Below are 17,048 nucleotides of genomic sequence, written 5' to 3'. Positions count from 1 at the left end.
GGCCAGTGTGACCCAGACAGATCCTCAACTGAGGCTCCTTCTCCGCAAGTAACTCAAAATTTGTGTCAAAATTAACTAGAAATTTGTCCAAACATGAAAAAGTGCATTTTAGATACATATTACAGCGTGGATGAATTACAGAGTGCAAACAATTCTGCAAACAAGGCACACACACACACACACAAAGGGCTACACCATTAAGTCATCCACAAAAGACTATACAATCCATTTTTCTATAATGTACAAAAAGGTTTATCCATGGAAAACATAGACTGGGATTCAGGGAGGAGAAATAGGAAGCAATTGCTAGACACAGGATTTGTCTACAAGCTCATAAAAACATTCTAGAACCAGATATCAACCAAGGTTGCACCAGCCGCCAGTGGTGGCACACGCCTTTAGTCCCAGCACTTAGGAGCAAGAGGCAGGAGGAGCTCTGTGAGTTCGGGGTCAGCTTGTCAACAGAGAGAGTTCCAGGACAGCTAGAGCTGTTACACAGAGAAACCCCGTCTCGAAAAACAAAACAAAACAAAAAATAAAAAATAAAATAAAATAAAAATAGTAGTTGCACCATTCTCTGAACAGAGGAAAAGTCACTGAATTGTACATTCTTATTTTTATTTTGTTGTTGATTTTTTGTTTGTTTGTTTTTTGGTTTTGGTTTTTCGAGACAAAGTTTCTTTGCATAGCGGTGGCTGTCCTGGACTTACTTTGTAGACCAAGCTGGCCTAGAACTCAGATCCACCTGCCTCTCTCTCCCAAATGCTGGGATTACAGACATGCACCACCGTGCCCGGCTTGTTTTGCTCTTGAGACAAAAGTCTTCTCATATAGGCCAGGAAGTCCTCCAACACTTCGTCCTGCCTCAGCCTCCTGAGTGCTGGGATAACAGTAGTCTGTCACCATACCTTCCTTGGCATACACTTTATTTATTAGTGAGAGGGCACTCATGTACCATAGATGACCACTATTCTCTCCTCCCATCATGTGGTTTGAGAGATTGAACTCAGATTGTCACTCTTGAAGGCGAGAGCCCTCACCAGTAGGCTGAGCCATCTCACTGGTTCAAATCACAGGTATTTTTTAAGGGGAGACTATTGACAGGTGTAGTAGAATTACAGAATCCTAGCACTTAGCGGGTAGATGCAGAAAGATCCAGAGTTCAAGGCCAGCTGCAGGTACCTAGTGAGTTAAATGGCAGGCTGGGCTATCTGATTGATACTCTGTCTCAAAAAGGGCAATATGAATTTTTATGCACATGAATGCTATCTCAATAAAGCTATAATTAAGGGGGGGGAGAGAGATCAGCCATATTGGCTAAGCACTTAGGACGCTGGACATAAGCATTGCCATAAATTTGAAGCCAATCTAGGCTACACAGTAAATCTCAGACCACTCTATACTATAGAATGAGACTGTATCTCAAAAAACAAAACAAACAACTGGGCATGGTGGCACAGGCCTTTAATCCCAGCACTCAGGAGACAGAGACAAGCCGATCTCTGTGAGTTCAAAGCCAGCCTGGTCTGCACAGTGAGTCCTGGACTGCCAGAGCTGTTACACAGAGAAACCCTGTCTCGAAAAACCAGAAAAAATAAATAACAAAACTATTAAGGATTTTGCCGGGCATGGTGGTGCACACCTTTAATCCTAGTGCTTGGGACGCAGAGGCAAGTGGATCTCTGTGAGTTCAAGGCCAGCCTGGTCTACGAAAGTGAGTCCAGGATAGTCAAGGCTACACACAGAAACCCTGTCTCAAAGAAGAAAAAAATTAAGGATTGTAGTGGATATATAAAACAAGGTAAAAAAGATGAACAATGGTCTCAGAAGGCTCAAAGGCAAAGTGCTTGCTGTGCAAACCTGAGGACCCTAGTTCAGATGCCCAGAGCCCACATAAGAAGCGGGACATAGCCGGGCGTGGTGGTGCACGCCTTTAATCCCAGCACTTGGGAGGCAAGAGGCAGGCGGATCGCTGTGAGTTTGAGGCCAGCCTGGTCTACAAAGCAGGTCCAGGACAGCTAAGGCTAAACAGAGAAACCCTGTCTCGAAAAACAAAACAAAACAAAACAAAAAAGAATCTTTGATGGCTCAGAAGTTAAGAGCACTCGCTGTTTTTCTAAAGGTCCAGAGTTCAGTTCCCAGCAACTGCATGGTGGCTCATAGCCATCTATAAGAAGATCCAATGCCCTCTTCTGGCCAGCAGGCACACATGCAGGCAGTTGCTGTATACACTGCATACATAATAAATAAATAAATCTTTTTTTAAAAAGAAGAAGAATCTTTGAGGACAGGCGTGTATACGCCTGTAATCTCACCACTCGGGAGGCAGAGGCAGATGGGCCTCTGCAAGTTCCAGGCCAGCCTGGTCTACAGAGTGAGATCCAGGACAGCTAAGGCTACGCAGAGAAACCCTGTCTTGAAAAACCAAAATAAAACTTTAAAAAGTCTCACCATGTAACTCTGGCTTTCTTGGAACTATGTAGACCGGGATGGCCTCAAACTCTACTGTCTCTGCCTCCCAAGGGCTGGATTAAAGGCATGCGCCATCACAGCCTGATTACCCAGCTCATCCTTCCTAGAGAACTCCTGCTACCACTACCTCACCGCGCACCTGATTGGCTTCCACTCTAAGAACCGCCCACAGGAGCAGATAAGAGGGTGTGGTTTCCTGCTGATGTGCATGAACATGGCGGTATATTCTGGAGTAAGTGCGGAAACCATCCACCCTGACTGGGAATGAACATCAGTGTCACTGTGGTGGTGTGTGTCCATCAGTCAGGGTGCCCCTTGCCTCTTTGTGCTTGACATATAATAAAAAGGAAAAAAGAAAGAAAAGATAAAGGAGGAAGGGAGGGAAATAAATCTGAAGGTAGTTAAGTCGATGGCCACCCAAGAACCAAGTGCTTTTAGTTGCAGCGTGGCTGTAAGCATCGAAAGAGGCAGGGTCACACTGCTTGAGATGCCTCATCGTGACCCCAACACCTGTGGCCTTGAAGCCGGAGCAGAACAAGCGCTAATGAGACCGTAAGGAGGGTGACAAGGTGGAGGCACCCAAGGCAGCCAAGTAGGAGCCCTGCCCTTGGCCATGTGTGCCCCTGCCCTGAGCCTCGGAGCCACCCAGCTCCTGCCTGAGCCCCTCCCAGGGCTGCTGAGAATGTCAGATGCATACAGTACTAACAAACCTGTTTCCACCAGCACAGGCTGGCTCAGGCTTTGACCTTACCTCACCACACCATTCACCTTGACCCTGGCAACAAGTCTCTAGCCCAGGAATTCACCTCCCCTCAGCTCCACCCTCTAAAGTTCCTCTTCCCAGTAGGGCCACTAAGACAGCATAGAGGGCCCCAAGGAACTTCCTCAGGGGAAAACGTGCCTGTAGCTTTTCAAGGCCCCAAGAAGGATGAAGCCATTTAAATATAACCATCCTCAAGTATTCTTCAGGCACCGCTGACTTCCCTACTTGTCATTCCCCCAAAGCCCTGTTCTGGGCCCTGGATCTACTTTTTGCTCTAGACACATGATATTTTCCAAAGACAGCAGCTGATTAAAATGTCACCTGACCAAAAAAAAAAAAAAAAAAAAGGCAATCAAGCTACTGGACAAAATTTCCTCATTTCTACCACAGACAGAATTCTGCCTAAAAAAGGGCAAGCTTGGATGCAGGCAGAGTCGACAGCTAAACTCTGCTAAGGCAGGGTAAGCAAGTCCTCAATAGTTCCTGCAACACAAATATGTCTATATATTGGGCCAGAGGGCTGAAGATGCTCCAACATTATAGAGAGTTTTGGGTTGACTGCTCAGGTAGCAAACGGTCCCTGTCATCTTCTCATTTGGAAAGCTACTAACCTGCACTCCCAGCATACTCAGGTAATCAAGTTTATTCCTTCTCAAGTCTCTGATGGGGTTGAAGACCAGATAGTTTAGTTTTACAATTAAGCTTAGTTGTTTATGTGACGGAGATTAATTTACATTCAGAATTTTAGACACACCAAGATAGGAAAGATGTTTTCTTCAAGGCTATCAAATACAAATAGCCAAAACACTAAGAACGTAACATTTATATAATTCCTAATTGTGTCATGAGTCTTCTTGCTATAGGTAGTTTATTGTATATATATATGTAATAATAGAAATGTATATGTAAAAAATTAAAAAAATGTTTAAAAAAAAAAAAAAGAAGATACTTGAGAGTCAGGCATGGTGGCGCACACCTTTAATCCTAGCACTCCGGAGGCAGAGGCAGCCAGATCACTGTGAGTTCAAGGGCAGCCTGGTCTACAAAGCGAGTCCAGGACAGCCAAGGCTACACAGAGAAACCCTGTCTTGAAAAAAACCAAAAAAGAAAAAAAAAAACCACCACCAACAAAAAGAAGATACTTGATTTGCCCTGTGTTGGGAAAGGACCAGGATCAGGAGGCCAGGCCACTAAAAAGGAGAAGAGGATGTCCCTAGCCACAGCCAAATGTGACATACTTAAATCACTCCAGGCCAGGGGTCATCACAAAGACCACTAGGAAGGCAATCTCCTGCAGACACACACCATCACACATGAGCCACACACAAGTAAGCACAGGCGTACATGCAGACTTAACAAGCCACACTGAGATAAACACACTGGTCGATAGACAGACACACAGACAGGTTGGTGAAGAGAAAGGCAAAGACACAGCACCCTGACCTTAAGGCCGTATTTACACGAAGGTGCATTCATCCAGGGATAGTTATATAATAGTTTACATCACTGTTTACTTTGGAGTTCCCCAGACATCCAGTGTCAGCCATCTTTTGTTGACTCACACTCCCACCCCAGGTCCAGTATTAGCTATCTTGATCCATGCCAAGTATCCATATTAGTGTCATGTTGTCTCAACCTAAACTGTTCCACACAGCCCTCTGTTCTCTATACTATGGCATGCGCATGTGCGCATGCGCACACATGCACACACTCACATACACACACATGCACATACACACAATGTTACCAGCTTACTTAGACTAATGTGAAAAAATAAGTACAAGTCCCAGCAGTCTTTGTGTATTGGTTGACTCCACAGCACTGACTATTTCCACCTCTCCACACACACCTGAGTGTTGGGAAATACTGTCATGTGACAGTAAAGCCTTGACCCCACCAGGCACAGACTAACTGGGAAGACAGGGCAACAAACAAGGAAAGGAACAAGTTGGCTGTACAGAGCACTTGAAAGAGACACTCTTACTTATTCCTGCCAAATGAAATGTTTCGTTCTCAAAACTTACAAGGCTCAGCAAGTTCAGGAAACTTACAAAACTCATAAGACACCCCCATCTCCTTAAGCGTATACGATTAGTAAACAACTCTGTGCAGAGACTCTTCCGTGAAGCAGCCTACAATTTTGTGCAGGGAGCTCCAGGGATACAGCTTTTTAGAGTCATCGCCCATGTCAAGGTGGGCTTTTTTTGATGACTGCTTTTGAGTCACTCATGCTTCTGTAAGCAACCCCAAATCTGGTTCTCTGAACTAGAACTGGATGGAATCATTTCTTTGGTCTGTTATAAGTGCTGCATCTGAAGAGCAAACATTTGCTCACATCTTCCCAGCATGTCTCAAGGAGTGGGCAAAGATGTGACCCTCTTGGAAAGGATGCATGAGATCTGAGAGCTAGTGGCAGGATGGGGTACCTCTGGGAGATAGCATGTGTGTCGCTCCTGACAGAAAAGAAGTGCCAATACCCAGATGGAACCATCGAGGTAAAAGCAATTTACCACACAAGCCTGGTGATCTGAGTTCAATCCCTGGAGCCCACAGTGGAAGGAGAATGGACTCCTGAAAGTTGCCCTCTGATCTCCATGTATTCAATGGTACTTGCAAACCCACATTCACACATGCACATCATATGTATACAATCACAGATGATAATAATAATTAGTAAAACATTAAAAAGATCTACATGGAATGGGTCCAGAGAGAGGAAAAAAGGCACTGAGAGGGCAGACTATAGCGTGACAGATTAGAGGCCAGGCTAGCGCAGACACACTGGGTGTGGTGGGAAGCTCATCAGCTGTCGGCTGGGACCCAAGAGGTCTGAGTTATAAGTGCTATAGACTGCAGCCAGCCCTGCATGAGCATCTGCCCTGCCAAGAACACGCCAAGCTCCATTCTCACAAGGGGCAGCATCTCCCCATCTGAACCATGCCCCTGCCTCCTACAATTGCCCAGAGCCAACCTCCAGCATCTTTTATCTGCAGATTTCTAGAGCTCTCCACTAGCCTGGGCCCTGCTCCAGTATGTCCCCACTGTGAACTTCTGCCTCAGAGCACTCAGCATGTGGCAATGGCCTGTCATCAGTGTGATCATTGGCTGAATGTTGCCTCTCTCAAGACACGACACTGTGAGAATGGAAAACTGGTGGGGTTTTTTTTGGGTTTTTTTGTTTTGCTTGTTTGTTTGTTTTGTTTTTTGAGACAGGGTTTCTCTGTATAGCCTTGGCTGTTCTGGACTCACTTTGTAGACCAGGCTGGCCTCAAACTCACAGTGATCCACCTGCCTCTGCCTCCCAAGTGCTGGGATAAAAGGCATGCACCACCATGGCTGGCCTGGAAAACTGGTCTTATTTTCAGTTTGTCACAAGCCTCATATTGTGCCTATTAAGAAATTAATTAAGCTACACAGAGAAACCCTGTCTTGAAAAACCAAAAAAGAAAGAAAGAAAGAAAAGACAGTAATTAAAGCTGAGCAGCTGAGAACATTCCTTTGATCCCAGGCCTTGGGAAGCAGGGGCAGGTAGATCTCTGTTCCATATAGATGGTCTACACAGTGAGTTTCAGGCCAACCATGGCCATGTAGAGAGAAAATAATAATAATAATAATAATAATAAATAAAAAATAATAATAATCTATAGACTGAATCAGTAGTGGATCTTAACATTGGACTATTGCATGTACCTGAATGTATACACACACACACACACATACACAGATGAGGCTGGTAATATATGTTCAATTGGTAGAATGCTTGCCTAACATGCATGAGATACTGGGTTCAAACTACAGCACTACATAAAAGTAAATATGGCAGTGCCTACCTGTAATACTAACACTCAAGAAAGGGAGGCAAAAGGACCAAGAAGTCAAACCTTGATAGACACATTGGGAATTCATTACCAGTCTGGGCCACATGGGCCTGATTCAAAATAATAATAGTACTGATGTTCTGAAAGGTAAGTGCAATTAACCACTAGGTTACTAAAAATAATAGCAACAAGTTTTTCTCTTTGGCTTGTGAGGTAGGGTCTTACTCTTTTGTCCAGGCTATCTTTAGACTCACTATGCATGTAGCCCAGGCTGGCTCGATGTCTCCTGGAGTGATGGCATACAGACTTGTACCACCCTAATTGGCTTAATAAAAAAATTTATTGAAAATCCAAGATAAAGCTGGGTGTGGTGGAACAAGCATTTAATCCCAGCACTCGGGAGGCAGAGGCAAGCAGATCTCTGTGAGTTCAAGGCCAGCCTGGTATACAAAGAGAGTTCCAGGTCTATTACACAGAGAAACTCTGATTCAGGAAAAAAAAAAGGGGGGGGGGGCTGGAGAGTTGGCTCAGTAGTTAAGAGCACTGTCTGCTCTTCCAAAGGTCCCGGGTTCAATTCCTAGCATCCACATGGCAGCTCACAACTGTCTGTAACTCCAAGATCTGACACCCTCACACCAATGCACATAAATTAAAATTAAATAAAAAAAAAATATTGAAAAAAATCCAAGATAACATTCGTTTTGGGACAATTTTCCCTCAAACTTCTTCATTCTACTCTTCTGACACTGAGTATCTGAACAATGACTTGGCTTCGATTATAAGTTGGTCACTATAATTAGTCAATTACATTTCAGACCCTGCTGGAATTAATCCTCTTGGATTCTGAGACTCAACCACAGTCCTTGCTCAACCACTGGGACACTCTGGGAAAATGAGAAGCAGGAGCTTCATTATCTAGGAATCTCAGCCCCTGGGTGATCAGGGTTTAAGATCTGCTGGGTCAGAGCTCTGTGTTCTGAGCAACCTGAACAGCATCAGATAGCATCTATGAAGGTCCTGTGGGGTAGGAAGTGATGCAACACTACCCATGAACAACTGGAAGGTTATGTGTACTCATGTGTGTTCATACATGTGTGTATATTGGATAGACATGTACAAGGATTTTCTGTGTGTGCATATATATACATATATACATACATGTATGTGTGTATATGTGTGTATATATACATATATATCTTTGTGTGTACACATGTGTGGACAGGCACCTGGTGTTCCTGTGCATGTGAAAGTAGAGGTCTATCTGGAGAGGCAAACCCAGTCTTCCCGGTTACAGGGCAAGCACTATAGCTTATAATCTTTTTGTTGCTAAAGATATTCCATTTCCAACCATATGAAAGATTTGTTTAACAAAACAGAATGAATATATTAAGTCATAACTAGTTTATTTATCCATCTTTTATGACTCACAGGCAAATAATTCAGTAATCATTAAAAATCATGACCTAGAAATTATTTCATTGCCTTACACACCCACTGAGGTTGGCCAGTCAACAGGAGAGCAAGGAGGGAAAGCGAGACAACATCCCAACCAAAGACAGGAAGTGTTTTCATTACTCTCGACAACTTTACAATGGTTATGAAACACTCTCATCCAGGCCAGCGAGGATTTGAAATGTCCAATGGTTTGGTGCTCTGGATGGGATCTGGTGAACAGCTGGTTTTATTAGTTGGACTCTACTGATAACCATTCAGGGCCATCCCTCTGGGGAATCACACACGATAAAGCAGAGTCCCACAGCCTCTCCCGGAAGACATTCCTGACTACGCTTTCTTCCAGTCTTTAAACTCAATGTCTGGAGAGTCACACGACCAGCCCTCAGGCATTTGGCTTCAGGAGCCCTCTAAACACCTTAACAGTTTTTGAAGATTCCCCAAAACACTGTAATCACGATTTAATCCTATGAAAATGTAAAGCTAAGAGCAAATTAAATACTTATAACATTTTAATAATGAATTGTTACATGTTAACAAAAACATTATTTTAACGTAAGTGATTATATTTTCCAACAAAAATACAACTGGAAAGAGGTGAGATTTTGCTTCACATGTCTGCAAATCAACCTGCCATCCAATAAAATGGAAGGCAGCTGTTTCCTTGTGGGAGCAGACATGTAGGTACCACCCAGCCCCTAGTGAACACCACCATACCTTCCTGAGCAACTGAAGTACAAAAGCAAACAGTTGGGGTTGGCAGGACGGCACAGAGGGTAAAGGCCCTTGGCTCACACCCATCCCTGTAGCCCACAGCAGCAGAAGAAAACCCATTCCCAAAGGCTGCTCTCTAACCTCTGCACACACACCATGGCACATGTGCTCACACATCCAATAACGATAATGATGATGTGTCCACACATCCGGTAATGATGATGATGATGGTTAATAAAACAAATAATGGGCTAGAGAGATGGGTGAGCAATTAACATTTAACCCAGGTTCCATTCCCAACACCCAGAAGGGATCCCCAGTCCTGGGATGGCGGGGGTGGGGGGGAGGACAGACACTATTGCCCTCTTCTGGCACTGCACATATGTGGTACACAGACATACATGCAGGCAAACACCAATGTACATCAAATACAAATAAGGGAAAAAAGAAGAAAGCAAATAATATCTTAATATTATGTAAAATAATCTTGACTTTCTGAATTGCTTGTACTCAGGGGTCCCTGGGCCCCGTTTGAGAATCTACCTCCTCTGGGTATCAGTAATGACAGCTTTAATTTTCCAGAACTCCAAAATCAGCTTAATTTTGTTTGCTTATTCCAACAGTTTCTTGTACCCCAGAATATCCTCACACTTATGATCCTCTCACTTGGATCTCCTAAGTGTTGAGATTATAAGCCCAAGACACCACCTCCAATTTATTTATGTATTTATTTTACTTGTTCCCCTTGTAAACTGGTGTCTCCAGGCTTCCACTTCCTCTCCCTGACTGTTGGCTTGATGTTTGCTAGACACAGGACATTCTCCATCTGTTGTCCTTGGTGGCTTCCAGCACTGGAGCTAAATCAGGCTAAAGCCTTTTTGTTTTGTTTTGTTTTGTTTTGTTTTTTAGAGACAGGGTTTCTCTGTGTAGCCTTGGCTATCCTGGACTAACTTTGTAGACCAGGCTGGCCTCGAACTCACAGAGATCTGCCTGCCTTTGCCTCCCGAGTGTTGGAATTAAAGGCATGTGCCATCATGCCCCACAGCTAAAGTCTCTCTGTTTTGTTTGCTCTGGTGGTGCTTTACTTGTTTGGGGAGCTTTTAAATTTGGGGGGGGAGGGGTAGGGAGGGGAACAGGGGACAGAAGGGGGACACGGGACACCAAACACAGGACACAACACACACAACTTAGATGAGTCAGTTTTCTCCTTCTACTATGTGGCTCCTGGGGATAGGGAATGAACTTAGGTTGCCAGGATTGACAAGTAAAGTGCCTTTACCCACTGAGGTTATTTCCTGGCTTTTAAAGACAGTTATAAACCACATAGTCCAGGCTGGCCTGACTTGAGATCCTCCTGCCTTTACCTCCCAAGTGTGGGATCTCAGGCAAGTACCACATGGCCCTTGCCACCTTCACTCTCATGTGGAATCTGGCAAAGACTAATGGTACACCTCAGATGGCTTCTCCGATCCACGCTCTTTAGTAGTTACCAAACCCATTGCTGGTGCTGCCGCTATGCTTAGTACTTAATACTGTTTACAAGGAAACAAAAGGGGCCAAGATGTAGTGCGCTGGTAGAGTGTTTGTCCTTCATGCAGGAGGCCTTGGTTTTAATCCCTAGCTCCCCAACCGGAGTTGGGGTTGGGGGCGGGGGAAGTCTGGGAAGGAGGCAGAAGCCTGGATACTACATAAAATGTGTGTGTATGCTTTACTATTTTCATGTGTGCTTCATCACATTGGTTTCCTCGGTAAGGTGGAGGATTTGATTTTGTGTATTTGAAAGCATGCTAAAATCTATAGGCTTCTCCAGGCTTCCCAAGAGGGCTAGGGCAACCAGCTAGCAAAGGGTGAGAGTTCTGTGTGGGTGTGACTAAGGACCCATTCTTTCTAGGCAAAGATGACAAGCCACACGTGGGTGTTGCCCTACTATATCTGCCTAGGCCAGGATGAGAGCACAGTCACTCCCCCACAGGACAGGCCCCAGACGCCGTTTATGTAGTCCCTGCCACACACTTGTGGAATGCAAGCACACAGGCTTTATATGAAATCCACATGGTGTGCTGGAGCAGCACGAAAGGGCTTGACCAGGCTGACAGCGCTCCCAGGCCCGGCAGGCACTCGGTAGGTTTTAGCAAGCTAAAAAGGTCATGCGGTCCCACTCCTCATCTGGGGCCCCTGGATGACACCCTCAACCACAGGAAATTGGATCACCAGGGAGCCCTGCGTTCCTAGCCCTGACCTCTGAGCCTAACTAAGAGAGCAGAATCTCTGCCAAGACACAGCCAGAGCCCACGCACACAGATGCAGGGGCTGTCCGCTGAACTCTGGGGCGGGGCAGCACAATTCCTCGGTCCCTTCGAGCTTACCACCGGCAGAGTTCCTAGGCGCTCACGCAGGGTACGACCCAACTCTGGCCACTGTGCTACGGGGAACTGGGACCTGCCCCAAAAATAAGGCTCAGGACAAAGACGAAGGACACACGGAACCGAGAAGGAAAACTCTACCCGAGGTCCCCAGGTCCATCCAGGCAGGGCGCACGTGGAGATGGGTGAATCTGGGAAGCCAACCTAGACTTCGCGTGCTCCTGGGTGACAGCGACAGACAGGCAGTGGGGATTCCATAAGCGCACAGAAACGGAGCGCCCCGTACCGGGGCAGCTAGCACTCGGGTACCCGAGGGCGACGCCCAGGTCCCACGTCTGTCTCTCTGGACTGGCGCCCCCAGCGTATCCTGGCCTCCCCACGCTCCCCGACCCCCGGCTCCAACTCACATAGACCGACGTGATGTCCGAACGATCATAGAAGCTTAGCTCCCCGATCAATTCCAGGGAGGGGGACACTACGTCGTCCCCGGCCTCCAACTCTAGGTCCCCCTGCTCAGGACCGAAGGGGAAGAGTTCCTGGCGGCTCAGGCAACCTCCGGGCCCCGCCAGCAGCAGCTGCAAAAGCAGCGCCCAGGTCCACGCCGTCCGGCTCCAGCCGCTCGCGTCCAGCATGTTTCCCAACTGTAGCCCCGCAATCCCCGCGGCTCTGCAACTCAGGCGGAGGAGGCGGAGATGTAACCCAACGCCCCTCAGCAGTCCCTCCTAGCCTCCCGCCTCCCAGCGTCCCCACCCCGGGAAATGGGGAGGGAGGCCGAGGGGCTATCGGGAGGGGAGGGCCCTCCCGCCCCATCCTCCAATGGCTGCGAGTGGGAGGAAAGAGGGGGGAACACCGAGGTCCCCGGCTCAGCAGTGGGCGTTGGTTCCCTGCATTCCGGATCCAACCCGACGGTAGGCTCCCATCTAGAAAGAAGGAACTCTGCAACCATTCTTCAGTTAGGCTAATTCCTGGAGAGTCCGCAACCAGGAAGCAAACACTCTGCGACCAGGACCTGAGCCCACCCTAGTAGGGAGACTGGGCGGATGCTGGAATTGAGCAAAGGTGTGTACCTTTGTTCACACACACCTGACAAATGTGTGTACCTTTACTCATCCAATCACTAAGTGAGCATTTTTTAGGTTCCTGATTCTGGGTTCGTTAGGTTTTAGAATTCTGCAGGAAACAGGAACCCACACCTGCCAGACAAAGTCACAAGTGTGGGACAAAATTCAAAGTCAAATTTGCTGGGGCTTCAAGCAAAAGCGAGTCCAGGACAGCCAAGGCTACACAGAGAAACCCTGTCTCAAAAAAAACAAAAATAAAAACAAAAAACAAACAAACAAACAAACAAAAAACACATTGGGACTGGAGAACGCTTCCGTGTGGTATGCTGGGAATCAAAGCAAATCTTCTGTAAGTAATGCTGTTTCCTCAGGGACTACTGAAAAGTAGCCCTGAGAGGTGAAAGGCAGGAGCAGGGTGGGTCCCAGAGACCTGATCACCTCTCCTTTCCTTGCAGAGAATTTGGGAGGGGTGATGCAAAATAAACTGAATAATAAATTCAAGAATATGAGCTTCCCTAAGACTCCGAGAACCCCGGGCAGTTCTTGATAAAGAGACATGGGCCTTTTAAATGGTATTTCACATCAGCTGTTGATCATTAATGTGGCACTAGGTTAAATGAAAATATAGGGAGAAACCACTAGACAATCTTCGTGGGGGTGTGACCTATGAGAAAGGAAGAGATTGAGATAAAGAGAAAATCAATCTAATAGACATTACAGTAAAGGTTTGAGGCCTAGAAGTAATGAAGTTAAAGTGGAATTCCGCCCAAAGACTGAAAAACTAGAGCTGCCTTTGAGAGCAAGGAAGAGGATGCAGGGGGGTGGGGGGATAGCTGACCCTTGACTCAAAGGGGTCAACAGGATGTCCCTGTTTCCTGCCAGCAGCTGAAAATAAAGGCCTAGAACCCCATTAGTTCTCCCAGGATACAGAAAAGTACATGTGACAGAGCCAGTGGAGAATGTGAGCCTTGAACCAGCATAATCATGAAGAGCCCAATGGAATACAGCTCCTGAGCATAACATTAAAGACCTGTTGGGGGAGGGGTGCCCTTTCCTTTAAACTCTTGAGTGGTCAGCAGTAACAGGCACCAAGAGTTTGCTAGGCCCCAGTGTTTCGTGGGCAGCATTTCTTCTTAGGTTCACAATAGGAGGTCCTCCCACTGGCATGGCCAACTCTTTACCCAGCTGAGCTAGCTCTCCAGTTCTGCTTATACACACACACACACACACACACACACACACACACACACACACACACGGGGGGGGGGGCAGGGGGAGAACATGGGGATGAAACACAAACCCAGGGGGTCATCATGCTTAGCATTCTAGGCAAACACTCTGGCCAGGCCCTTATTTTGTTTTGAAATGGGGGTCTCATTACATAGTCTGGGCTGGCCCTAGTTCATGGCAGCCTACTAGCCTCAGACTCCTAACAGCTGGCATTACAAGTACGAGCCACCACACCCAGCTGGCTATTAGTTTATTTGCAGTGTGGGGACTCAAACCCTGGGTTTTACACAAGGCAAACCCTCAACCGCTATGTGACCTTGAAACTTCTACATGAACTTGTATCTGTGCTGCTGTATCATCCCCCTTGCTAAAGTCTGCTGTTCGATCTACTGTGACTCCTGATCTCTGATCCCTTCCATCTGCCCAGATGTACTCCCCAGCTCCTTGCCAACCTCATGCCATCTATGCATTGCCTGGCTGATGTCTGGAATCCTAGGCCTTAGCTTGGCCTGTTTTAGCCACTGAGAACTTTGTACAGAGGCCTGGGTTCACCTACCCAAAGTACCCATGGACCCCCTAACCAGTAGAGGCCAAGAAACAGAGCTCAACAGCCTTTTGCCACCTGCAACCATTTTTTTCCTTCAACGCCCCCTTTTCCCCCCACCCCCGCACCCCCACCTCCTTGCCACCCGTCCCCGTCCTGAGCTTGCTACAGTGCTGTCTTGGAGCTGCAGTCAGTGCCTGGAATGCGCTGATCCCTCTCACTCTCACAGATTCTCTCCCTTTTTGGTACTCAGACAGCTGCTGAAACTCCCATTGGCTGGTGGAACTTTTCCTGGTGGCTGTAGGACAGAGCCTGCCTCCTCCTCCACCCTCCTACCCAATTCACCAGCTGCATGAGGTGGCAGTTTCTGTATCCCTATCATTTGGTTGGGATATTCACAGGACAATGGAGGAATTGTTACAAGGGTTAGATAAGATGAACCCTGAAATTAGACAGAGTACTTATAATCCCGTTAACTCGTAGCCACCCACTGTTATTGTCTGAACTCGTTGTTAATGTGGTGCAGATTATCTCAGCATCTCCTGAGAAGACACCATGTGAGCCAGATACCATGGCCACGCATACATGATACCTTTTGTGAGACACTGGCAATATCCTGGGGGAGAAAGGCAAGATAACGGCCCAGCAAATACACAAGGAGTGAGGCGAGATGCTGCTTGTGGGATAGTTCGCTTCTACTTGGTGCTTCTACTCTGGAGCCTAGTGCTGCTGGCCCACGGCCCAGGCAGGAGCCACGAGGTAGATTTGGGGAGCTGTGTTTGTAGGGGGAAGATAACTCACCCGGTCTCGCACAGCTAGTGACAAAGCAAGGGTCCAAGCCTTGCTCTGTCTTGCTTTGTCTGACCCCAAAACTGATATGCCATCTTGCCTTTCCACAGCAGGTGAGGTTTCTCCAGCCTAAACAGAGCCCCCAGACTCTACAGAGTAGATGCATTTGGTCTGGTGTTTATAGCTATCAGCCAATCAGCCATGCTCTGTGTTTATAGTCCCTTACTCCAGCAGCCTGTACTGTAAACCAGCTGTCACTATTTATAGCCCAGCAGTCACTCCACCTTCACGTCGCCCAGTCCCTAGGAGATGTGATTCCACTGTTGGGTCTCCCACCAGGACACTGTGAGCTGTTTCTCTGCTCCCTTGGGAGCTGTACGTCCAGATAGTACTTGTAATCTGCACCATAGAAACTCCACTTCAAAAACTGTGCTCTGAACATTTTCCAAATACGTAGAAAGGCTAGGTGTGGTGGTATGCACCCGTAATTCTAGCATTTAGGAGCTGGAGACAGGAGGATCATGGTTCAAGGTCATCCTCGACTGTAGAGTGTGCTCAGTGCCAGCCTGGGCCAAAACAAGGAAACAGTTTATAATAATGTGACTACACAGAAAGGTTTGAAGCCAGCTTAGGTGACATAAAACCCTGTCTCAACAAACAAAGCAATGGGTTCAAAAGGTGGCTTAGAAGGTAAAAATGCTTACCTTGCAAGTGTGGATATGAAGAGTTATGTGTCCCAGAACTCACATGGATGTCAGCCAGATATGGTGGCCTGCTTGGAATTCTAGTCTTTGAAGAGGGGAGACAGAGGTTCCCCAGAGAAGGCTTGCCAGATCCATGAGCTCTGGATTTGAATGAGAGACTCTGCCTTAAAAAGTAAGGTAAAAGAATAATTGAGGATGATTTCTCATATTAATCTGAGAACTCCACATACGTGTGATGCAAGTACACATAAGTGTGCCCATATCCACATGCTCTTACACATGTAAAACATTCACACACAAATGAAAACAAGGGAAAAAATGAAATTTTAATAATACTGTTTTTTATTTTGTTTTGTTTTTTTGAGACTGGGTCTCTCTGTGTAGCCTTGACTGCCCTGGACTCACTCTGTAGACCAGGCTGGCCTTGAACACACAACGATATTCCTGCCTCTGTTGGGATTAAAGGCGTGTGCCACCATGCCCAGCTCAATAATACTGTTTTATTTTGGTTTTGAGGCAAGATCTTTTTTATATAACTCCAGCTGACCTGGCTGACACTTGTAGCCCAGGCTGGCCTCAGATTCACAGCAGTTATCCTGACCCAGCTTTTCAAGTACTGGGATTTGCAGGTGTATGTCCCCACTGCAGTTATCAATGATGCTTTTAAGGAATTTGATAACTTCAGCAGCAACTAACCCACAATTCCATAATGCAACTTTTTTTAAAAAAAATCTGGGCTGGGGGGTATAGCTTCATGGCAGAGCATGCATTTAGCCTGAACGAGGGCTGTAGTTGATCTCCAATGCAGCAAACATTTCATTTTAAAATTTAAGTTAAAAAAGAAAAGGAGATGGGCCTGGTGTCCGGTGCTTGTCATTCTGCACTATGGAATGGGGTGGGGTCTAGAGAGAAAGATCCTGGTGTTTGTACTTGGCAGTTTCCAGGCCAGTGAGAGACTCTATCTCAAAAAGCTGGATGGGAGCTGGAGAGATAATTCATCAGTTAAGAGTGTCTATTGTTCTTGTAGAGGATCTAAGTTTGGTTCCCAGCATCACATCTGGCAGCTCATGACTGTCTGAACTTCCCCACCAGATATAATTCTATACATGTCTAGCTGCTGCTTACAAAGTCTCAGAGG

The 17,048-nt window shown here is 46.5% G+C and overlaps 1 protein-coding gene across 2 annotated transcripts in view; it reads right to left on the bottom strand.

Annotated features, from left to right (window-relative positions):
* Nucleotides 1-12,291, bottom strand: part of Nid1 (nidogen 1) — a 76,961-nt gene extending 64,670 nt beyond the window's left edge. The window contains exon 1 of one of the 2 annotated variants that reach the window (XM_051167817.1): nucleotides 11,990-12,291. In XM_051167817.1, the coding sequence (XP_051023774.1) occupies nucleotides 11,990-12,214 (225 nt within the window). In that variant the 5' untranslated portion in view covers nucleotides 12,215-12,291. The remainder of the gene's footprint in view (nucleotides 1-11,989) is intronic. The other variant, XM_051167807.1, reaches the window with a different exon arrangement.
* Nucleotides 12,292-17,048: the final 4,757 nt, after the last annotated feature.

The sequence above is a fragment of the Acomys russatus genome, chromosome 3 (assembly GCF_903995435.1).
Source record: "Acomys russatus chromosome 3, mAcoRus1.1, whole genome shotgun sequence".
Taxonomy (NCBI): Eukaryota; Metazoa; Chordata; class Mammalia; order Rodentia; family Muridae; genus Acomys; species Acomys russatus.
Note: the sequence above shows the minus strand (reverse complement) of the source record. Positions and strands in the feature narration are given on the sequence as shown.